This window comes from Phymastichus coffea, unplaced genomic scaffold (genome assembly GCF_024137745.1).
Source record: "Phymastichus coffea isolate CEN01 unplaced genomic scaffold, Cenicafe_Pcof_1.1 PCOF00087, whole genome shotgun sequence".
In the NCBI taxonomy this organism is placed as follows: Eukaryota; Metazoa; Arthropoda; class Insecta; order Hymenoptera; family Eulophidae; genus Phymastichus; species Phymastichus coffea.
Genome location: NW_026706898.1, coordinates 349,908 through 374,224, shown reverse-complemented (window position 1 = coordinate 374,224; position 24,317 = coordinate 349,908). Strand labels below are relative to the sequence as shown.

Below are 24,317 nucleotides of genomic sequence, written 5' to 3'. Positions count from 1 at the left end.
TTATAATAAAAATTATGAAATTTGATTTGAAATAGAAAGTTGAAGGTAAAGCAATTATCCACGATACCATCAGAGCAGCAAATACAGGGCTATATTTTACCAACGGCGCTGAAGTAGAACGAGTGTCGAGCACTACCGCCAAGTCATACTCTCGGCGAAAAAAGGTCAATTTGCACGAAGAAGCACATTATTGTTAGCTATATCGGTGTATGTACGTAGCTATAACAACGATAAAAGTACCTATCTACTCCCCCTCTCTGTCTCTGTCGCACCGTCAATCGGTGCTCGGGGCATAAAGAACACAGAGAACGGAGTCTACGCGAGTTTAGTGAAGCCGCTACCTAGCGAGGAGCAGTAGCAAAAGCCGATACGTCGCTGTTAATACTGCTACAAGCCAGTTGAGCGTGCGTGTGCGCGACTATATACACGGCAGTAGTCTAAGCGTCTCCTCACCTCTCTATTCTTTCTCTCTCTTTCTCTTCTTTCTCTCTCTCTCTCTCTTTTTCTATCTCTCTCTCTCCTCGGAGTTTTTCTACTAGTGAACGAGGCGCAACAACGAGACGGCGCGGCTTTATGCGAGGGTGCTCGTTGGCGAGTTGCGCGTGTGAAAGGACAAGAGGAGGGGCTGGCCGAGGAGTGGATAGGATCAAGAGTGGTATTTGGCGAGCGACGGGGGGCGGCTCGTCGTATCTCGACTCTTGGCGTGCTGCTGCTGCTGCTGCGTGCAGCAACTCTCGAGAATAATATGGCGGAGCGGGCGACCAAAACCTCGTCCTCGGGAGGCTCGACCAACCGACCAGTGCCCATGAGGTTATTCGCTACCTGGGAAGTCGATCGTACGCCCTCCAACTGCATTCCCAGGTAAGCTATCGAGCGAAGGTGGCGCGCTCGCCGGTATATGCTCTCTTTTCTCCTCCGCTTGGTTTTGTCTTGACGAGCTCGTTGTCCTCTCTGTTGGTCTGTCTGTCTTTCTGCCGCCGCCCACGTCAGGGCGTGACAGCTCTCTTTTTCTCGTCGATTGGTCTCGTACCGTAACGAGATGTCCCACAACCCTGTGTTATTGGAGCACGCGCCAACAGTCAACAATGAAAATCGCAAGGAGAATACCGCGGCTCTTTCTCTCGCAGTTATTCGATCTTCGCTCGAAAAGGCTTATTCAAAAGCCAGGTTAGATTGTCAGGACGTTTAAAGGTCTTAGCCAAGATCGTCAGCGTCGCGGAGCTCCTTCTAGCGCGTAAGCCTTTTTCTGATGCACGGCGACTTGTCTCTGCGAGGCTCTTGCGCTCTTGCAGTGCTTCGTTGTTGGCCTGTCGACGTCGGGGAGATCCGCACGAAGAGCGGCGCACGGGCAGGCGTTGTAAAAGTCGAGCAGCGAATCGAAGAAGACAGAGGAGAGCAGCTTATGAAACCTACCACCCGCGCTTTTGATTGTTTGGCCAGGGACACTGGGCCAGCTGGTTTGCATCTGGCTGCCACCTCTAAAAGCAGCCGACGGCTTGAATAATGTAGCACGCTTATCGTCGATAGGGCACGCGCGCGCGATTTGGCAAGGAAAGAAACGAAAAACGGAGACGGGAGAGCTCGCAGAGCGACGGCATTTGTCTTCGGGCGAATACACGTAGAGCGGCACAACGCCGCCGAGGCCTCTTATCAGGCTTGGATCGCGCGTGCAATCAGTTTTCGATTGCTCTGCGCGTGCCTGTGTGCGAGCATCCGAGGCGCGAAGGGGCAAGGCATAGTGAGCCAGGCCCGACCGAGCGCGACAACGTTCGTTAATGCATTGCCAAAAGAAAGCTCGCTTGCTCGGAATGCGGAATGTCGAAGGTCGTTAATCGGTTAATCGGCTAATCGGTTAATCGGGCGTGCGTCCTCTCTCGCCGCGTACTTTCGCTCGGAGAACGTCGTGGTCACGCGGCGCGGCGCATCACGAGTCGAGCCGGACTCGTGCAAATAGCTCGTCGAGAGAGACAGAGACAGCGACAGAGACTCGACGAGCGAAGCGATGCTTCTGGACGCGCTCGATCAGCCGACGAGGCCGCTGCGGCAATTGGCAGCAGCTCCCCGCCGTGCTCGCGAGGGCACTTCCAGGGGGATACGCGCGACAAGTCGGTGCTCGGAGAGAGCGCGTAGAGCCCGTTCGCTGCATTGCGCTGCCGAGCTGGACACAGGCGTGTCGTATTTCGAGTGCTAACGAAGCTGCGCTCGAATCGCTAATTCGCTAATTCGCTCGTTCGCTCGCTCGGAATCGAATGACGCCGCAGATTGGCGCGAAACCGCGTCCCTTTGCCGAAGCGCGCGAGGGCTGCTTTCGGCTCCAACCGAACGATCGCTTGCTCGAGCTGCTTCAAGATCAATATTTCAAGCAGATTTCGGAGAGCACTGCCGACATCGTCATCGTCGTCGTCGTCGTCGTCGTCGTCGTCGTCGTTTGAAAAGCGGCCGGTCGTGGGCGAGCTGTCTTTCCTCGGCGACTCTTGTTGGCGCTAAATCTCGGTGTCACGGCAACTCGCCACTTGCGCTCGACAACGGGATGTAGCCGGCTTGGTGCTACGCGGACTCTTCTCGTTCGAAGCGTTGTACAATGTCGAGTAACGCGCGTCTGCTGATTGTCAAAGGTAACACGCTCGATTATGCGCAGTTTCGTTGCTATCCTCTCCGACAAGATTCACGAGCACTCTCGATTTTCGTCGATCAAATAGATAATGCCATCCTCCAGGAATGGCACCCAGGTCGAACGAGCAACTGATGTGACCACCCACGCTGCTAGCCGACCGTCGAGAATTGGAGAGTCGGAGCTGATCGGCCTCTTGTTCGGTTTAGAAACGATGAGCTACGCTTCGTCCGATGTTAGTCTTTGCGCTTGATCAGCGGCAGTTGGCGCTCGCGCGCGCGTCAATGAACGCCGAGGTGCCCGGAATCCGGCGAAGGCGTAAGTATTATAAGGCCGCGACTTGCCTGCTTGCGGGGCCCAGGGGCCGAACAAAGCAGCGCGCAGGTCCGCTAACGAGGCGCGGCGACACCTGCCGATCAATCGCCGACCTTCGCCTCGGCGGGAGACAAAGCGGCGCGCGATTAGACGTTGGCTGCTCGCTGATCGGCCTTGGTCGACGAGCGAGGAGCGATCAGTCGAGTGTGTCGAGTCGCGGTAACGATCCGCCCCGTCGAAACTGGAGCAGCTTGGCGAGCCTGCGCAGATTTTACCTGCTCTCGTGCGCCACTGGCGCGCGAGACTAATCGACGCTCTTTTGCTCCGGAAAGAGGGCTTCGAGAATGCCGCGTGCCCTTTCCCGTGCTTTGGTGCTTTGTGCCGTCGGCAAGAGATTCGGTTGGAACCGATACACGGCGCTCGGCGGCCACCGTCGACGGCCAATGTGGGGTCTGCTTGGCTTGGCCACCGATTTGCACCTTCGAAGCAGCGCCAGTGGACGATATCCGAGTGATTACGCGTGCATCACTCGCCGAAAAAGAGAGCCGAGCTAATATTAGCGAGTGGTGGGACTCGTTGCACAAGTGGACGGACGGACGGACGGACGGACGGCGAGTGGCGGCGCAACGAAGATGCACCGTCGCTCGTCGACTACGGCCTTGAGCGCCAGCAGCTCGCTGCTCTCGGCTTCTAATTTTAACGCGCGGCCAGGTGAGCGCAGTTCGCCTTTCCCTCGGCGATCGGACGAGCCACAACGCCATCGGGTCTTCGGCCTGGCTGTGTTTGGCTGGCCTAGGGGCCGCGCACGGGCTCGCGTTCTTGCTCGGACGCTCGTAACGGGCCGCGCGGCGCGCCTATCGATTGCCAATTGGCCTGCTCCTGTCGCGCGCAGCCCATTCCATGGAAATGCACTCTCTTTGGCGAGCGACGTGAGATCCGCGCGTGCCTGTCGTCGGTCGCCTGCCGCCTGCTAATGGCAACGCTTATCGATTCAATGTCAGCGACCCAGCGAAACGAACATTATGCCTTTGCCCGTGCCCGTGGAGCTCGCGTTAAACGCCCAAGTTTTCTAGACGTACTTTCGAGACTGCTTAGCTGGACGAGGCAACTTTCAATTGATTATTAACAATTTAATTGTTAAGTCTTTTGGTAATTAAGTCACACACTCCGTGAGCATGAAAATTGATTGCCACTTATTCCGTTTTTTTAAGAAAATTGGTCCGAATAGAAGATACGAATAAATAAATTCATTAGAAGTTTGGCAAGAAAGTGTTAGCTGCATACATGTTACTTTTTAAATGTGTTTCGCTTAAGGTATTGCTTTGGCACTTTTAAAAATACTATGTTATTGGTTCATTTTCTAAAAACCTCAAAAGTTTTTGACACTGAAAATATCGATCACAGCTAAAAATAGTACGAATAGATAGAAAATAATGCAGCGACAAAGAACGGATTGATATATGCCGGAAAACCTTTTTCCCCATTAAAAATACCCAAGTCTTTAAAACAATTTCACCAAGAATATGTACATATCATTGAATTATAAACATATTATTTAGCCATCCGCTATCGCACTAATTTTACTATATCTTGTATTGAAGTTAGTATTTTCACATGAGCGAAGAAGCCATGGATTTCTGATAAGATTGCGAATCATTTGGTTAATTGATTATAAAAAAGTTGACAGCGGTTTAAACGGTTCAATCTTCCGCGGCGTTACACTATTTTCTTAGTTAAATTGCAATATTTCCGTTTTTAAAAAAAATAACAAACTGATTGATTGATCAAAGGTTTCCGTATTTCGGAACGGAGTTGCATGACAGGCCAAATTATAACGATTTAAAATAATGAAAAGTCCAACCTCAAGGGGTTTTCTTAGTTAAACTGTCATATCAAAGTGCTATTTATTCGATATGAAATTTTCAATCATTTCTAAAGCTCGTGGAGTGAGCAATTATCAAATTGTTAATAAACAATTGAAAGTCGCCTCGTCCAGTTAAACATCTTCGAAAGTCACATTAAGAAGGTCAAAATACGTTTAGAAAATTGAAGTGTTTTAACGCGACCTCCATCGACCACGGGAAGGTCCATGGCCTCTAGACTATATTGACACGGCACGCGAGTGCCTGACTTTTTGCATTTGTCGCGTGTCGCCCCGCTGGTGACGAAAGCCCGCGACAGCGGCATTCTTTGGATTTGTTGGCCCTGCCTCTAATGGCGCCTTGTCATGCGGCTCAATTCGTGTCCTAAGCGATTAGATCGCGCGCTCTTCAGCGGCTAATCCGATTCCAATTCCATCCAGCATATTTCACTCACGTCTGCTAGGAGACTTTAGTCGAGGCTGTGCTTCGAGTCTTCGAGTCAGAACAAATGTATTTGTCGGTTGTCGGTTAACGAAATGTCACGCGATGCTCGAGCACAGCTTCAACCAAGATAAAACTCTGGCAGGCGAGAACAGCGATCAACCTCATTTTTTCTCGCTGCCACACGCTCTTCACTTTCACGCGTAGTTATCGGCCCATTATCGCCGGCTGCTGCCAAATGGCCTACTTTGCCTGACTTGTCTCACTTGGACTTTTTCACAAGCACACGCGGAAGTCTGCGGCTGTCCGTACATCTTCGACAGGTTTGATTCGTCGATCGAGCCAAGCGTGATTACCAAATCCAACCTTACGTGTCGCAGACTGCGCTACTGCTAATCAACAGCCCGGCGATTCTAATGTTGGCGCGCAGAACGCTTTGCATAGAGAGCGCGAATAATTCCATTTTCGCCTGAGCAAAGTAGAGAGTTTATTTTTGCATCCTCGAAGCCAGATAAGCGATCGATCAATCTTGGCATTTCATTCTATTTCTGCGATAGACAACTATGAAAGCGGCAAGGTCAAGCGCGTATACGCAATAAGTATTCAAGACGCCAGAGAGAGAGAGAGAGAGAGAGAGAGGGAGAGAGAGAGAGCGAAAAAGGAAGGATTAAGGTACACGAGCATTAGTGTGCAACGACGAAGATACATGCGCACGCGCACAACCTGCTCGTAACATTTATTTATACGCCTCGCGAGTATAGTGAGCGATTCATTCTCCGTGGGTGGTAGCCAGCAGACTATCTTCAAATATACTACACTGTGTTATGTATATATAAGTTGTCTCTCTCTCTCTGTCCCTTCAGACCTTTGCAATACACATTTCACGAAAGATATCTCGCAGGCTAGCAGGGATGGAAATCAATGTGTACATCATTGTCAATGTACCACAACCCTATCCAAAACCATTTGTTAATTTCGTAAACCATAATTTGCATTCCTGAAAAGAAATATCGTTTTGGCGATTCTTCAAATTTCCCTCCATTTTTTTTTGTTTCCATGACTTTCTGTTCAATTCTTTTTTGACTGTGTTGCATCTACTATCAATAATTATTGTGAGATATTGAGTCATTGGAACTTATAAGAAGTTTACAATCATTCTTTCGTCTTATTTATATTGACTTTTTCCGTATATCTACGGCTCTGCTATTTTTATGACTTTCAAGATATTTTGTTGAATCTTTGTGTGTGTGCACACGCGTGTGTTTATTCAAGCAATATCTATGTAAAATTTTATTTCCATATACACATTCGTTTGTCTTATACTTTGGCATTACATTTGGGTTACATTAAGGTACTTTGTTATTACTGTTATATTAAATTAATTTTGTAAGCAATTTTATATCGCATAACAAATATCGCAGAAAAAATGCATTATTCTGTCCGCTCTTCGAGGAAGCATTACGCCAATGTAGTATTTGTTTTGAAAATACTTATTAACTGAATCGAAGAGTACCGTTAGAAAACGTATAAAATAATCATCTATGTAAAGCTATTATAAACAAGAGAAATTTATGAAGTGAAATTTCTACAGGCTTATCAACTAATAAACGGTCATTTGCTTAGAAGGCAGATAATTTGATTCGTCATTATCGATCGCGTTGGGCAATTCATCGAAACGAATTCTTCAATTTAATTCTTGTTTGGAAAATCTAACATTTCTACGAGCCAGAAAATACATAAGATGATGAAACAGATCTTATAATCGCAATAAAACAATAACTTATACTATGCAAAGTATGAGAGTTAGTGTTGTTTGCACTGAAAAAAGTCAAGTAAAAATTCTATAATTATAATAACTTTGTGAAATGAACGTAAATTGAATCGATTGTTTATTTTAAAATAAGATAGCCATAAGGACTTTGAATTTAATATTAAGGTGCGATACTTGACTTATGTAGGTATGTGTGCAGAAGCGATAAGCACCGAATGACAACTGGCAGAATTAGTCGTCATTCTAAGATATTTATCGTTACTAGAGAGGCATCGTTACTGATTTCTCGTACGCACATAAACTCGAGTAATAGCAATTCATAAAATTTACGTAATAATTGAAAAAATTAATTTTTTTTTAATATATCAATAAAAATTTGAAAAAAAGAAATCATAACTTTTATGAAATCATAGAAAAACCAGATTAAAAAAATCGATACAATTTCTAAAGAATGAACGAAGTTGCAGAAATATTTTTGTATATTCAACTAAATCATACTCTACAAATTCTAAGAATTTATCGTCATGACGGCGATACTCAAGAAAATCATTTCAATCAAACATTGTAAATTCTTCAAATGATTTTGGAAATTTCTTTCAACATTTTCCATCTGTGAAGCCCTAATCACCGCATGGTCTATGAATCATATTATTAATAACAATATTAAATAAACTTTGGTCCAAAGGAAGTTAAGGTATTTCATTTATCAACTTTCTTTAGAGTATTTATTTTGTCATTGTCAGTAAATATATAATTAACAGATGGCAATGAGGTGAACAGGAATTTTGGAATTCAATGACATACGCACGCACGTGCGCACTTTTTTTTCAACAATAATTATCAGAAATTAAAAATTTTATTAAAGCATCTTTTTTTTAAATTAAATACTTTTACACGCTTATCAGGCCTATCTGAAGCTTGTTATCCTAGCAATAAATTTTCTGTGATTTCTTTCCAATTTGGATTACATGTCATTGTAATGAAAACATCAGGTTTACCTTTCTTCCGTATTTAAGCCATTGCGTCATGATAACGTTGTAATGTCTACCGAGATGATTCAATGAAAGGTGACGGAAGAATAATTACTTAACCAATAGATTCATTTGAATTGTTAGCATTTCTTTAATTTATGTAATCCATAAGCCTTTGTAAGATTCAATAAATAGCTGTGATTGATGTGCTTTACAGTATTCAGTTCGATCTTGTTCAATTTTTACATAAAAACCAACCAAATGTTATTAAACTAGTCACCACCTTTTAAAAAAAGATTTAATTCATTTCTTTCTGCGATAAAACACAGGCTGTTCTGTGAATTCTTTTACCATCATATTTCTAAGCTAAACTTGCGTACCATGAGTATAAAAAAGTGGATACACCTAGGGTTCAACATTTCGATCTATACTGCTAACTGTTTTGAATTCTTTTTTTTTATTACGTATCACAACGTAAAATTCCATGATTTCTCTATCTGCTGTAGTAGAAAATATTGTTGCAACTTCGTTCATTCTTTGGAAATTGTATCGATAATATTATAATTAACTTATCCATGTAATTTGAATAAGGGTCAAGCCGATTATGCTCAAATCCGACTGATTTCGCTGGGAAAGATGTAAATGAAAATAAATTGTTAATAGCTTTAATATATTTTAAAAAATCTACTGATTTTGGATATTTACGATTAAATAAAGATTTAAAAGTAGTCAAAAATTCTAGTATATTATCAATAATAACATATCCATTACTATGACAGCCAATAAAAAAATATATAATCTTGTGTGCAACTTTTTCACCTAAAAAATGTTTTGCATTATAATGAACATAGGTAATATTCGTTTCATCAAGGTAATTTTCTTCATACTCTGTTTCAATAATTGTAATTTCGCTATTATTATGATTTGGAACATTATAGTTGTCATATTGAATATAATTGTGATCATCATGATTAATTAAACTAATTGAATTCTAAACTATTACATTATTATGTCAAGACGTTGAATAATCATTTGAATTATCAATATTAATTGCAATGTTATTTTCATTTTCACCTATACATAAATTTGAAGAAGCTATTTCATGATTAATAATGTTTGTTTCATTTTGAATAGTATATCGATAAGATGATGCTTGATTTTATTTAATAAGATCATTACCATTATGATGATAATTAATCAAAGAGGATACACCATCATTTATTATTAATTTTTTTGTTTTTGTGTCTGCTGTTTCATTTACATTTTTTCTTTTCTTCATATAACAATAACATGATATACTTTAATGATTTGATTTGTTATTTTTCGTCGGTATATTTGATAATATATTACAGTTTTTACTTTACGGCTCATATTTTTTTACTATGTGCAAAGTTATGTCATTTACTACTAATTAAGACTTAATGTATCAAATATTCATTATCGCCCACGCCTTGTGAGAGGCTTTTGCTGTAAAAGTATCCATCAATAGCGTAAAAGCATCCACTTGAAAGAAATACAAAAAGAATCAACCAATAGCGCGTCGAATGAAATTCACAGTGAGTTTAGCTTGAAGTTTTAATTCGAAACGTAATCTCTTTATAAGATGTATCCTAACCTAAAAGTGCAAAAAAACACTGTTTTTCGCAGTTTTTAGGTTTTCTCACATCGTGAATTTTTATTCTACTAGTATTCACTGTTTCTTTAATGTTTTTCTGTTATTTATTACATTATTTGAATCTTTTACATTCCAACTTGGAGATTCTAATGAACACAAATAAGTCGTGTTATTTAAACCCGACCACATACATCAATATTCATTAATAAATAAAAAAAGAACTTTCACTCATTTTTTTTATAAAAACCAATGGACTTTTACTTATTTCAAAATAAATTATCCAAAAAATTAATTCAACCTACGATCGATAAAGCTATTATACTATTATACAACACTAAACTTTACATACGTAGTGTAGTAGTGATTATGGCTGTAATCGTATATTAGTGTGAGTAAAACGTTTAACAACCTGTGTTTTTTGTTGACTCTATAAAAACACTCCTGAATATTCTTCAAATTAAACGCAGTTTATATTCTGATAATTAGTTTCCTTTACTCGCATACTTTTTAATTTACAGTGTACGAACGATAAAAATGTATTCTGCTCTATTTTATTCTATTCATTTTCTTTCTGCCAAATTTTCATACGATAATATTAATTTCAATATCAGAGATAGTTAATAAATAAACGTTTTTCAATGATAATTTTAAAACATAACGTCTTATGTTGACTTTATATCGATTCAATAAATTTATGTGTCCGATAAATAAATGCAATTGAAATGCATTAGAATGACTTTACCGTATTTTTTAAGATTAGGTCATTAAGAGAATGCGAGTCATTAACTTTTCAATGCCTACAAATTGTTGTACTTATTTGTATTAATAGATGTGAAACATCTTAATCTATTATTATTACCGATTTACTCATAACTGTGATCCACTCCCTCCGGTCTCTGGTTTTGAAAAGCGTGGATCTGTGTAATTTGAAATTCTCAAATGTAACTTATGTTCTAAAGGGATTTTGCAAAAATTTGTGAAACCTTATCTTTAAATAATTCAATCATTGGCTTATTTTTTTTTTGAAAGCCGCAGCGTGATAATTTATACGAGCAAAGTTAATTTAAACAATAGGTGCTCGCTGCTTGGCCGCGCAGGTCGGCCGTAAATGGAGAGCGCTTCCCCTCGTTCGCTTGCAGCTATTCTAGCGCTGTTAAATGTTAAATAGAATATCTCAGGTTCGATGTGTAGTAGAAACGAAATGAACTTTTGTTCTTTTCAAAGTTTTCTCATGTTTTACTATATAAACTACTCTTGTAATACGATGAAAATAAAGTGTTTTGTGAATTTAGGTAATAGTTATTCATACATATCATTTCTGTTTGCTATACAAGTATATTCAAGAAATTCTCTAATATACTCCATATTCTAGAGACGCAGCCAGAAAAGGCCAAGTTAAAATGACTTTTAATGAAAAATATTTTTATATATTCTCCGTTAATGTAATCATTGCTTGGCGCTTGATTATTGGGAAATAAATAGAAATAAAACCTTTTTTTATACATCAAAACTTATAATTATAATGGAATTTACAGAACTAAACATAACTCCGATCGATTGAACATTATTGTCGAGTAATATTATATGTTAAATTGAATATATTTGGAAAAGAAATCGTAGATTGGAAAAATACAGAAAATAAATCATGAAAACGAAAAAAATGTTTTCTTAAGACTGGTGGATAGCTGCGAATCAACGTGGGGAAGCACTCTCCACTTACCCCACCGTAACTACGGCCGACACGCGCGGCCGATCAGCGCGCTCCTATTGTTTCAATCAACTTTTCCCCTATAAATTACCACGCTGTGGCTTTGAAAAACATTGGCCAATGAATAAATATTTAAAAATACGGTTCTGGAAATTTTTCCAAAGACCCATTAGAACATAAGTTACGTTTGAGAAACAAAATTATTTTATCTCGGCTTCTGTTTTTTGTAGAGTATCACTTTTACTTAACTGAAAGGATAAAAAATGATGAAAAAAATCTTGAAAATGGTACAAAAGATAGATCGAATGCTTTTACATAAGCTATAAAAAGTTTTTGTTGTTGCTAATCTGCCCCTATAAGGAGGGTTTAAAGTTTAAACTTTCGGATGCTCTATTTCGTAAACCAATTAATTACGTTAGTAATTAATAGTTATTGGTAATTTATAAAATTATTACAGTATACAGTAATTTGAAAATTGTTATAAATATTGCTATGTATTGTGATTAAAAAAAATTACTTAGTCCGATAGGATAATTAGAAAAAAGATATTAACGAAAAAGCATAAAATTGCCATTTTTTGCAATAAATTGTTGATAAAGTAATGGTCCGGAGACTTTGAGCATCGAAAACTATATTTTTCCTATTATCTACAGACTGTTCCGACTGTTGCGACTGTTCCGCGGCGAAAGAAAAACAAATCTCGTCCAAATGTTTGTTTGCTTGCCGAGCCCAGCTTGGCAGTGGCGTCACTAAGACTGTCCAGAATTGCATTTGTTATAGAGAGTTTGAGTGAAATCCAGGCTGTTTTGACTTGTCGCAGACTGTGCACGCTGACGCTGACGAGACTAGTGATTCTGCGACCGCTCGGGGCCGACCTCGCCTCGGTCAGCATCGCCGTCAAGATGCAGAGCTCCAAGCGGACGTTGCGCTCGAACGAGATCGTGGTGCCGGCCGGCGGGATGCTGGACACCGAGCTCGAGCTGCAGTTTGCGCTGCAGTACCCACACTTCCTGAAGCGCGACGGCAACAAGCTGCTGGTGCTGCTGCAGAGGCGGAAGCGCTACAAGAATCGCACGATGCTCGGCTACAAGACCCTCGCCGAGGGTATCGTCAACATGGCGCAGGTCAGTTTTGCGATTTGGCAAAGGCTTTCGGGGTCCCGTCGCGCCACCTCGCGCCACCTCGCGCCACCTCGCGCCACCTCGCGCCACCTCGCGCCACGCTCGTCGCCTCAAACTCGTGCGAACTCGGTCCTTTTCACCAGGACTCTGCCTCGACAACGTCGCGCGCCACGGGAAGCGGTCGATGCTCGTCGAACGCGTGGATGTGACGAGGCCGGTCGAAATCGCTCACGGGAACGCGGCTTGCGCGCGGACGCAACTATCGAAGGTATTCGAGGTGGTTCGGACTGGCAACTTACCCGCGGCAGCTATACTTTGAGAGGCGAAAGCGGGCGGCACCTTGCTCGAGTGCAGTCGAGTGCAGAGCCAAGATCCAACGAACCAACGAACCAACGAACGGAAATGGCGCGCAGGTACTGCAGAAGCAGATGGACCTGGAGTTGGAGCTAGTGTCGGACAAGGCAGAGAAGTACGGCGGACACTCGCTGGCGCGAGTGCACGTGGTTGCGCTGTGCAGCCAGCCGGTGGACTCGGATAAGAGGCTGATGAGTGACCCGAGCGAGCGGCTCTGCCAGGAGTTCAGCGACGACGAGGAAGAGTTCAGCTCGGAAGCCGAGGCCGAGGGTAGCGACAGCGAGCCGACCCTCGAGGTGGGCCCTCGACGCAAGAGCCGCGGCAAAATGCCCCCTAACGCCAGGGTACGTGCGTCGCGTGCAGTGGACCCGGTCGACAAGTCGACCAACGCTAACTCGGCTCGTTTCGCTCTTGCAGCAAAGGAATTTGAAGCAGAAATTCATCGCTCTGTTGAAGCGCTTCAGAGTATCCGAGGAATTGGAACACGACCAGGAGGAAATCAGCCAGAAGTTCCCAGGTGCGTAGCCGACAGTGGACAATTTGTTCGTGCATTCGCACAGTTGTCCACGGTCCGGACCATCGGATGTTTGACGTTCGCAGGTGGGGACATGGAAATCGAGGAGTTGTTCGACGAGCTGGAAGACTTGTCGGACAGCGGCCCAGAACTGGATACCATGTCGGTAAGCAGCACGCCCAAGCCGTCGCTCAGGCCGTTCTTCAGTTCTAGTCGTTCGCTTCTCGCTCCCCCGCACAACGGTAAGTTCCAAGTCCTCTTCGCTCTAGCTCTATCGCCTCGGTACCCGCATATCGTCACGTATCACTCTATGCATACTTGTAGACCATTGTGTGACAAAGCTCATTCCGGCAGTAGTTTCATCAGTCGATTATTAATGCGTACACTGAGAGAAATAAACCTATAAAATTTATTAAAACTGTAGTAAAAATTACTATAAAATATCGTAACGGTCTGACACATCTGCGATATAATAATTTTTACTACAAATTATAGTAAATTTTACTGCTTCAATTTTCACTATACGTTATAGTAAAATTTACTATTTGTGTGATAAATTTTAGCATATCCATGAAGAAATCTTCATTTTTCGGTATGATAAATAACGTTCACGATTATAGCAATATTTACTGGTCAAGGAATTAAATGAAAAAATACAAATTCCACAGGAGCGCATTTATATGTATAGATATATGACAATTAAGTACTAAATTTCCAGATTTTTTAATATACAATGTACAGAGTCGCTTTAATCGCCGATCGCCAAATTCGCTAATCATTCAACTACCTATCCTATATAACACGCTTCTTTCTAATACCGAGTTCACTTCGCACGCAATTTTGATGTGCAAGTAGAACTTGGAACCCTTATATATACGAAGTGGCGATAGTTTTCGCCACTCGCGAGAAAGAAGACGCCATCTACTGTTAGACTTGAAATTTACACACCTCAACTGGTTCTGTAAAATTCAAATATAATTTCAACTTTTTATGAGGAAAAAAATAACAAGAAATAACACTTCCAATAATAAAATATGTTTATTTTAAATCCAATTTTCTTAAATATAATTAAATCCATCGCATGCCATAACCATTTTAGATAAATAATAGTCGTGAACTTCTTCTTCTTCTACCTTATTCCAATCATAACTATCAAGTGTATAAACTTTAAAGGCATGCAAATGATCGCTCTCCTAATATTTTTGTTATAAAAGTATGCTTTGAATTCCGTTTAAATATTTCATGAACTTCATGAAAAACAGGACCGGAAGAAGAAGCAGACACAAAAATACTATGTTTTTTTATAAGTTTATATAAAAAAAACCATTTTAACGCTTGATAAGTCAAATTCGTTCAATAAGTGGCAGTACTTTTCAAAATCTGGTAATGAATTTCTAAATAATAGTTTAGAATTCCTGGACATGAAAGTCGGGCCAGCCGTTTCTTTGATCATAAATCGATAGCTTAAATCAGCACTGGCAATGTTGACACAACTCAAAACACCGCGTCGCCCGTGGAGTACGTATACATGAGACGGCAATGGCATGACGAACCTAACCTGAATAGCGTTGTCATGCGCCGCGCGCGTTTTTTTTTTCCCGTGGCAGTAAATATAGCTATTTTTTCTCGCTTTTTTTACTATGCAACATAGTAAAATTTATTATAATCCGATAGTAATTTTCGATTTTAGTAAAAATTACTAATGATTATAGCAATTTTTCTTGAGCTTTAGTATTTTTCACTAAACTATTTAACTAAATTCTTTCGATCTTATAATGAAATTTATTGTGTGCACGAATAAATATGAAGATATTTTAATGCAAATATTGTTCATCCTATTTTTTATCATGCATTATAGCAATTTTTATAATGAACCATAATATATTTCAATGTTTGCTTATCATAAAAATTATGACAAAGATTATAATAATTGAAATTATCATATCAAAATTCCTCACAAGGACATTGTGTCAGTCAGTTACTATATTTTATAGCAATTTTTCTTGTAGTTTTAATAAATTTTGTAAGTTCATTTCTCTCAGTGTAAATTAAACGTGAAAGATTCTTTGGTAATGTAATTTGCTCATTTTTCTTAAATATCCGCGTCCGAGATTGTTGACAGCTCGAGACGACGAGTATCCACCCATGAATATCCATCTTATTTGTCGTCGTTGCACATTGTAGCGCATTGCCGTATTTATATACCGAAATTTGATTGCGTACTCGTAGAATGGGCCTCAGCTAGCAAGGCTGAAAATGACGGGAAAAAGTGTACTTCGTACTTGTACTTGTTCATACATGTGGTTTGGCTTATGCTGTGTATTGTTCGTGTTCCGCATTATCATCTATTACTTGCAGTTCTCATTCCGTAGTGTCGTATAAATTTGCATATTTATCGCTGCAGCATACTTGTGTACGTGCGTACGTAGTAGAGTTGGCTAAGCGCCGAACGGCAAAGAGTGCGCGCGCGAGACGGAGCCGCGGCGTGGATCGATCGGAAGAGAAAAACGAGCCGCGAGCTTGCTTGCACGTCGAAAGCCAACGAGGATAGCGTTGCGGCTCCTCGAGCTCGCGGACCCGCGAAAGAGGAAAGAGCGCAGCGAGACTGCTTGGGCCAGCGCGTCGTCGCCGGCCAGAGCCAAAGTCAAACCGCTGCTTTCGCAAGCCGAGAAAACGAAGCGAACATAGCCAAGCTGTTGTCGTCGAGAGCTAAAGCAGCCAAAACCCGCGGGGTGGCTTTGCACTGTTGCATGGTATAGTAGTAAGCGGCGAGGAGAGCGGAGTAGCGACCAACAGTGCTACGCCAGTGCAGCCGGGCCATCTGACCCCGGCTAGCCAGCTTAAGGATAGATCGCGTGTCGGGCACACGACCCCAGGTACGTATTCCACTTTTGGCCCGCTCTCCCCCAGCCCTTTTGCTTCGGTCCGCCACGGCTACTCTCCTCGCTAGCATCCACGCGCACCACACGCGATCCAACTATGCAACTCTCCTCCTGCTCTCTGCGTCTTGACGTTTCTGTCGCGCGTTGCTTTGCTGCTCGTCGTTGTCGTCGTCGTCGTCGTCGTCGTCGTCGTCGTCGTCCTCGCGGCTTGTAGATAGCGAGCGGGCCTAAGAACTTTCGAACAGCGGATACGATCACTTCTGACGCCACCAAACACGCCACTAGACGTCGCTTCTTCCTCCTTACGCTTTTGCGCTTGTTCTTTGTTCTGCGCTCTCCGACAAAACTTGCATGCTCTCTGTCAACTAACTGCTGTGCGAATCAGTGGACGAGCGTGCACTGATTATATTATTGCCAGGCGAACATTGAGTGGGTTCGATTAGAACAGCTACATTGAAATTTATCGAGAGAGAGAGAGAGAGAGAGAGAGAGAGAGAGAGAGAGAGAGAGAGAGAGAGAGAGAGAGAGAGAGAGAGAGAGAGAGAAAGAGTGGTTTTTCAAAGCAGCTATTGATCAAGTTCAAGTGAATAATGAGATTCGTTGGTAATTGCTTGCTACAAATAATGCTTATTAGCATGTAACGCACTGCTCTCATTTGTGAGTCATCTTGGCATTCCAATCGAATGACGGCTATCTGCTCGGTCCCCCGCTTTGTCTACGAGATGGACGTTTTAAGCGCCGTCTCGTATAACCTTTTACTGACAATCCATTTGATTTTTTATAATCCTCGCCTCCTGCTATCCGATTTCTCGTTGTCCGGACTGCTATTTCACACTCGCATTTCACGTTCAATACGAAATCAGTTAGAATTATTTATCAACGCAAAGTTGCTCTCGAGTTTCGTTAAGCTCAGCTTCATCGGCGCAACTACAGAGAGAATCAAATGAACAAGCTAACCGTAGCCGAGGATTGCGAGAACAAGACATGTTTAATTCGCTCGGGTAAATTCGAGGGTAATATCGATGAAAACCAATTTTTCAGCGAGCTTAAACGATCAAAGGAGGAGGAGTGATATTTGAATGCTACCGCGTGCAGATTATTCACGATTTATCTATTCGTCACCCTATTTATTCTCCGTCTCAGTGGGAAGCTTGTGACAACTGGCACACTGATGCTTAGCGGCGAGACCGATTTTCAGTAAACGCACTGGCGGTTTTTATTGTAGAAGCAAGGTGACAAGAGGAACAAATGGATACGATCTTCCTCTCTCACGTTGTACAAAGAACAAAAGAATAAAGTTTGACTTTATTCTTTTGGAAAAAAAAGTGTCGACTACCTATGATTTTCCTCCTTTCAACGTGTTCTCTTGTGCATTTAGCGAGCCGTCCTGCTATCTGAGCTGCCTGAGCGACCGTACGCAAGGGAATCGAAAAAAGAAAGAAAAGTTGATCGACGGATGAATGACAGAGCGGATTAATGAATGGCGAGGTGGGGTGCTCTCGGAGAGTGCGAATGTGTGCCTCCTTTATGCGTACTCACGTCGTGCATCCGCTACAGCTCTTTCCCTACCTCTATGCACCTATACTGACACATGTTTCTCTCTCTTTTGCTCTCAGTAGTATTACGTAACCATCTAGACGTGCACTTGCTGCGTTTGTGCTTTTGTCAGGCATTCAGTCGGGAAAGCAATTGCTGATGTCTCCTTTGTTTCACTTAGCTATTTGCTTCGTCTCTCTGTTTCACTAGTTAACTTTTCCATTTCTCTCGTTTTCTCCTTTTTACTTGGCTTCTCTCGCCGAATTTTCTTTGTTCTTTCGTGCGCGCAAAACAAAAAGATTTACGCATAAAATTTCTCGACCTCAATACCCGTGACGTCTTGTCGACATTGACGTGCGACTCGCAATCCTGACGCGACCAAACTCGAATAATGATCACTGGCAAGTCTTCGACTGTACGACATTCTCTTCATTGTCCAGCACAAATGTCGTATGCCACAATGCACGAGTGAACACTTTCAAAGTACTTTTCAAATTAATTGATTCCACTGAGCTACGAAGGGTCTACGATCGCGTTGGAAAAATTGCAATTTTCAATCCAGCAGCATGCTATGTTCCACATATTCCGCGTAAACATTGCCAGAGAGAATACACAGAGTGCAGACACGTGAACCACAAGCGCGCGCGCGTGGGAGAATCGATTTTACCTAAAAGTAGATAATCGATGCCCTTAAAACAGTCAGCACAATAACAAAATGACAGACTTTTTCCAACGCGAGTCCAGACTGTCTGCAAAGTCTGCACACTGTTCTTTTCTGTTCTTTTCATTCTTGAGCGTCGATCGCGTACTCATCGAAACGAAAAGATCAATAAGAACAAGAAATATAAAAATCGGTAGGAGAGATGTACGCGGGCCGAACACACCAAAGATGCAAGGGAGTACAGTCAGGGTTCGTGTTGCAGAGCGTGGTGTGGACAGGCAGAGCGACGACAGCTCGCGGCGTAACGACAGTGACTCGCACGCCGAGAACTGGACCGACCACGAGGCCAACGAGCAGCAGCAACAGCAGCAGCAGCAGCAACAGCAGCAACAGCAGCAACAGCAACAGCAGCAACAACAGCAACAGCAGCAACTGCAGCAGCATCAGCACCAGCACCAGCAGCAGCAACAGCAGCAACAGCAGCAGGAACCGCCACAGCAGGTCGCCGGCTCACCGCCCAAGTGCAGCACCGAGCAGCAGCAGCAACAGCAGATCATCAAGGAGAGGAGCGAGGGCGACAGGAAAAGCCGACTGTTCGCCAGGGACCGCGGCACTCCGGGCAGCAACAAGACCAAGAAGCACAGCCTGAGCGTCGACTTGAAGCCCGCCAGCGACCTGAGCAGCTCCGAGGTAAATTGTCCGAGGCTCCGCTGATCCGCGCTGATCCGCGCTGATCCGCGCTGATCCGCGCTGATCCGCGCTGCTGTTCGCAGCCGAGGAAGGCGCTGGTGGAGCAGCTGAGCCGAGTGCTGCCCGACGACACGCTGCCCGAATCGCTGGCGCTAGTCTCGCTGTCGGACCCGGGCGGCGCGGTGCTGGCCGCGCGCCTCCAGGAGCGCAGCCTGCGCGTGCTGACCACGGCCTCGGTCGCCGACGTGCGCGCCACCTTCAGCTGCCTCATGGCCCGCATACAAAAGTTGTAGGTAGCGCGCGAGCCGCCGCCGCCGCCGCTCGCTAAACTGTCGGCAGTTGCTAAAGTGGCCTTGTGTTCCGGGGCGACAGCTGCAACAGCTCGGCGAAGCCTCCGGCGCCGGTGAAAGTGGTGACGGCCGGCGGTGACGGCTTCATCAACACGGTGCTGCGCCACTATGTGGACCTGCTGAGCTTCCGACCGCCCGACTGGCAGAACTATCTGCGCTTCCTCGTCGTGCCGCTCGGCTCCAACAGCTTGTCCAAGTACCTGGCCTCGATAGACTCGAGGTACGCCGCGCTCTTCGGCGACGAGTGGCGCGAGCTGGCCGAGCGCGAGGGTGCTCAGGCCGGCGAGAGCGCCGCCAGAGTAGCCGAGTACCTGCTGTCGTCGGCTTCGATCCTCTTGCTGCCCATCGCCGAGGCGATGGTAACCTACAGGTCGGTCGCCGACCCCCGCAATGGCGCAGGCTACTCCGCCGCACGACCTATGCGCGCGCGCCAGCCACGTGTAATAAGCCGAATAATACCGTAGGGAGACGGACGACAGCAGTCAGATATTCGTGCCGTTCATCAACGACGTGCGCGTCGGCTGCCCGGAGAGCAGCGCCTCGGCCTCGGTGGACCTGGAGGAGGCCGGCGCCGGGGCCGGCGCCACGGGCTCGCCACCGTCGGCAGCGGCATTGGGCAGCGGGAGCATGGGCGGCGCGCTGCCTCTGGCGGCGCCTGCTGGCAGGTTGACGCCGCCGAGCAGTCCGAACGTGGGCCAGCCGAGAGACGCCTGGGAGCCGGTGGAGCTGCAGCTCGACTACTGGGGCAAGCCCGCGCTCGGCGAGAAGGGCAAGAACTCGCTGCGCCAGGCTTTCAGAGTGCTGCACGTGCAGAGGCTGTCGCCACTGGGCGAGCCGCCCGGTCAGCACCTCTGCATGAGCTACATGACCAAGGAAAAGAAACAGAAGAGTAAGTGACAGCCAAGAGCCCGCTCGAAGCTTCGCGCTCTCGCGTTTCTTTCGTTCGTCCGAAGACGTCGATCCACTTGCTCCCGTCAGTCTGTCGCCTCGCCTTGCGAACCTTCCTTTTCCTCGCCTTAATCTATAAATATCCTCGCCCTTATCTCAATATTTAGCTTCTCACTTCCAAGTGCCGCCAGTCGCGCTTGGACTTGCAATTAACGCCGCTAGCGCGATCGATTAAACCTCCTCTGCTCGCCACGGCGAGTAATTCATGCTAATTAGACGTCGAGCACGCATCCATCGACGCATTCATTAAACGTATTTGTTTCAGTAATGCGGCTTGGCAAGAAGAAGGAGAAGGAGAAAGAAAACGAGCCAAAGAGTCAGCAAGTTGATGGCGTGACGCGGTTAATATGCTCGGCAAAGACCCACAACATTCCACTAAGAGGTAAAGGAACGAGCGATTCGCGTGCATTTCTGTTGGTTACACGCGCGGAACGGCCATTCAGCTGGACGCAAATTCAACGAGGAATCGCTAATAACGTCATTGGAGATTGTATATCTTGCCTTTGTCTAGCTGCGCGCACGACTGGAATAATGTAACTAGTGGCCAAGCCTTGAGCTAGGTGGCTCGAGCAATAAGAATGATCGTCAATTTGCGATATGCTTTGCGAAATGTCTAAACAAACTGTTTTATCGCTTAATCGTGACCCACGGCAAAAACAGAAATGCATAAATCGCTCGGAGCGCTGTCATGTATCGATTCACAAAATCAATGTTTTTACTGAAAACACGTTTGCAGTAAGCATCGATGGCACGGAGTGGTACGGCGTCAAGTTCTTCCAGTTATCGGCCCAATGGCAGACGCATATCAAGACTTTCCCGGTGGCGATGCTGTCCTACAATTTGCAGACGCAGTCGCCGAGTCTCGCGTAAATTTTCTCTTCATCGGCAGAAATTTAACGATGACGAGAACAAAAGCAGTCATGATGCGACACATACATACATGATAATAGCAAATAGCAGTCATGATGCGACACATACATACATGATAATAGTGTCGGCTAAGCGTAAATGTTCGTACACACATATCCGTTAACCTTCCAAGTTCTCAATCAAGTATAGTTGAGACACTGAAGAAACAACGTATATTTTATCTGGAAGTAGACGTACTTTTGATCGCTCGAAAGTAGTATTCTCTTTTTTTTTTTGTCGTTCAATCGCTCTGCCCGCGCTGAGTTCGCTTTATAACCTGTTTTCGAATGTCATTTAGCTCGGATCAATAACCATAAAGACTTTCTGCAAATTCATCGAGATATGAGTGATGACAATAGAATAACAACTGTTTTTTTTATTTGGATGTTACTATTAACTTTGATGATTGTGAACTATTTTAGAATAATTCTATAAAGTTAATTCACAGGCACTAACAGTTTGTGTCCTTAAATACACGTAGATTAAGTGCAGCCGCACATTTGTTTATGAACATTTAAGTTACAGCGCAAAATATCATTTCCAAGGCAACAATTTGCTTAGCATTATTCTGAAAATTACAGCAAAAACCAACACAGGTTACATATAAATAAGTATAGTAAGCTCAACAGGTGCAGAATAAGCAATCACGTATGTAAACAAAATTCACATTTTAATAGCCGACTGTTGGTTACGGATATGTTTCGTCTACTCGTTTTATTTATTAATTTTGAATTATTGATTAATTCTTTTAGATAATCTGATGATTGATGATACAAAACAGTTACTCTGTAAATAGTAAGTTTTATTCGCATATCGAAAATAATTCACATGTACAGCCATATTATTAAGTTGTGTTCCTAGACGAATCTAGAATCGTTAAACCAAAAATCTTAAAATGTACATTTTACATGTAAATGTATGTGGCATGTCTATTTCCATTCAAAAACTTTGTAAAAACGTACAAAAAATGTGCAATACTCAGTAAATGTTGTGAGAAACAGCGTCAAAAATATTGCAAGCGAATAATACGTATTAATGAAATGAAATTTCGGATACGAGTGGAAAGAAAAAATTGTTTTTTTCGTTTGGTATAGTATATTTTTTATATTTGTTCAACGTGTCAAAAAAATTTGTAATAACTTTTTATTCCATATTGTAAACGCGAAGAAAAAACATCACGAATCGTCAAATTCGTGGAAAAATTTTTAGATTATTCAAGTCCTGCCTATAATCTATCATTTTTCATGAAATAATTAATTTTCGTTTCCCATTAGTCAGTAGAGGAGCACGCGAGTCAATTACACTAGACGCAAATATGCATTATTTATTCCAGTAAAACTGTGAGACTTTACAGTAATTTGATATTAAGCAATATTTTATAAATTCTCCGTATTTCAGTTGTTTTATAGATATAATTTTAACTTCGACTTGCGTAATTTTTGTCATTTTTTTTCATTCGGATAATAGGTTAGTCAATTTTTTCATTGCCTTTATATTAGCATATTTTAAATATAAGTACACGAGGCAACGTAAATAAATATTTTTTTAACAACAATTTTTTATCAAAATAATGGAATGAATTTCGTAGTGACTAATATGTCATTAATGACTGCCTAATGCCAAAAGCGACACTATGTGTCTGCATATTTCAAATGAACGACTATTGATAAAACTTTTGAATTTTCAGCAACAAATTAATGATGTGCTGCATAATTTCTTGCCAAAAAATATTGCGATTGTACTGTATATTCTAATATTGGCTTAATTATATGCTTGACTAGTATCTAAATTTTTTTAATGTCTTTCGTGTCTCCGGACATGCATTATGCACAAAAAATTGACTCGTAATTGGTTGATAATCGGTATCTAACAAGCGGAACTGATTCTTATGTTCATTATAATAATCTACCAATGTATTCATCAATCTTCTTTTTAATCAAGACTTCGTGCTTAATAACCGATTCTTCCCATCCTTGTCAGTATAAAGCTGTGTTTTTGAGGGACTGCAATTTTATTTTCTTTAACAGCACACTCGGTTTAATATTCGAGTATAATCTTTTGTTATTATTATTTTTTTTTCTCATGATACTCCTTTTGAATATGATCAACTTTCTAAACTCACATATTTTCTTGCATTATAGTTGTCAGTTATAAATTAAAACTCTCAAAATTGACTTTCAACTAATTTGCTAATATTTATTGTATAGCAGGCATACAATTTTAGTTAATAAAACTTTTATAATAAAATTTTTTTAGCACAAAAATGTCTCTTACGTAAAACGAAGACGAGATGAGAAAAAGCTTGAGTGCATTATTGTCGGTGGGCGCAATGAATAATACAATCGAGAAATATTTAATGAAGGATTTTCAATGAAGTTGAATTGACACTCACATTGAATGTTAATAAGAAAACTTCAAAGTGTATAAAGTATTTTGAATTCAAACTAGATGTTAAATTTATTAAGAATGTATAAAACAATATGTGAAATATAATACACAGTATCAATATCCAAGATGGTTAATCAAATACTTAAATGTCACGGTATTGTAAGGCAGTATTTTTATTTTCAAACATGAAGCAAATGTAAGAGAGTCATTGTTGAGCAGAGAAATGCTCCTTTCTTTCAAAGTTCCTCGTTCCGTTTTACACTTGGACACTTGCAATATAAACGAATTATTTGTGTCCCAGGAACCGACTAATAAAAATGAAAAAAAAAATTAAAATAAATAAAATACTCATACCTATGTACATGTATTATACAAGTACGTATAGAGATAATTTTTTGACTGTTCAATAGAAAACCGTTTCATAGTGAGTTAACTAGATTAGTTAAATCGTTGATGTAAAAGCGTCAAGAACAATAAATTAATTGGTTCTTTATGCAAGTTAACTGAGATACCAAAAAATAATTGTATATAATTTTTGTACATTGTAAAAAGTTTTGTTATGGTTTATCAGAACTTGGATTTATGAAGTATAATTTATTGAAGGCAATAAAAATTTAAATAATTTAAAAAATGTAAAATAAATATCTACTTATATCAAAAGCTTTGCTTT

The 24,317-nt window shown here is 42.4% G+C and overlaps 1 protein-coding gene across 3 annotated transcripts; it reads left to right on the top strand.

Moving 5' to 3' along the window:
- Positions 1-232: 232 nt before the first annotated feature.
- LOC131669200 (phosphofurin acidic cluster sorting protein 2) lies at positions 233-24,200 on the top strand. 3 transcript variants are annotated; one of them, XM_058943921.1, is made up of 13 exons: positions 233-861; positions 12,115-12,418; positions 12,829-13,113; positions 13,187-13,286; positions 13,370-13,525; positions 16,043-16,159; positions 18,625-18,707; positions 18,837-19,052; positions 19,136-19,341; positions 19,425-19,772; positions 19,867-20,291; positions 20,616-20,732; positions 21,087-24,200. In XM_058943921.1, exons 1-13 carry the CDS (start codon positions 746-748, stop codon positions 21,218-21,220), a joined length of 2,607 nt encoding a protein of 868 aa, XP_058799904.1. In that variant the 5' UTR covers positions 233-745; the 3' UTR covers positions 21,221-24,200. The 3 variants fall into 3 exon arrangements, with proteins under 3 accessions (XP_058799904.1, XP_058799902.1, XP_058799903.1); XM_058943919.1 differs by having other exon boundaries at positions 238-861; positions 18,625-19,052; XM_058943920.1 differs by lacking the exon at positions 16,043-16,159 and having other exon boundaries at positions 243-861; positions 18,625-19,052.
- The last annotated feature ends 117 nt before the right edge of the window (positions 24,201-24,317 follow it).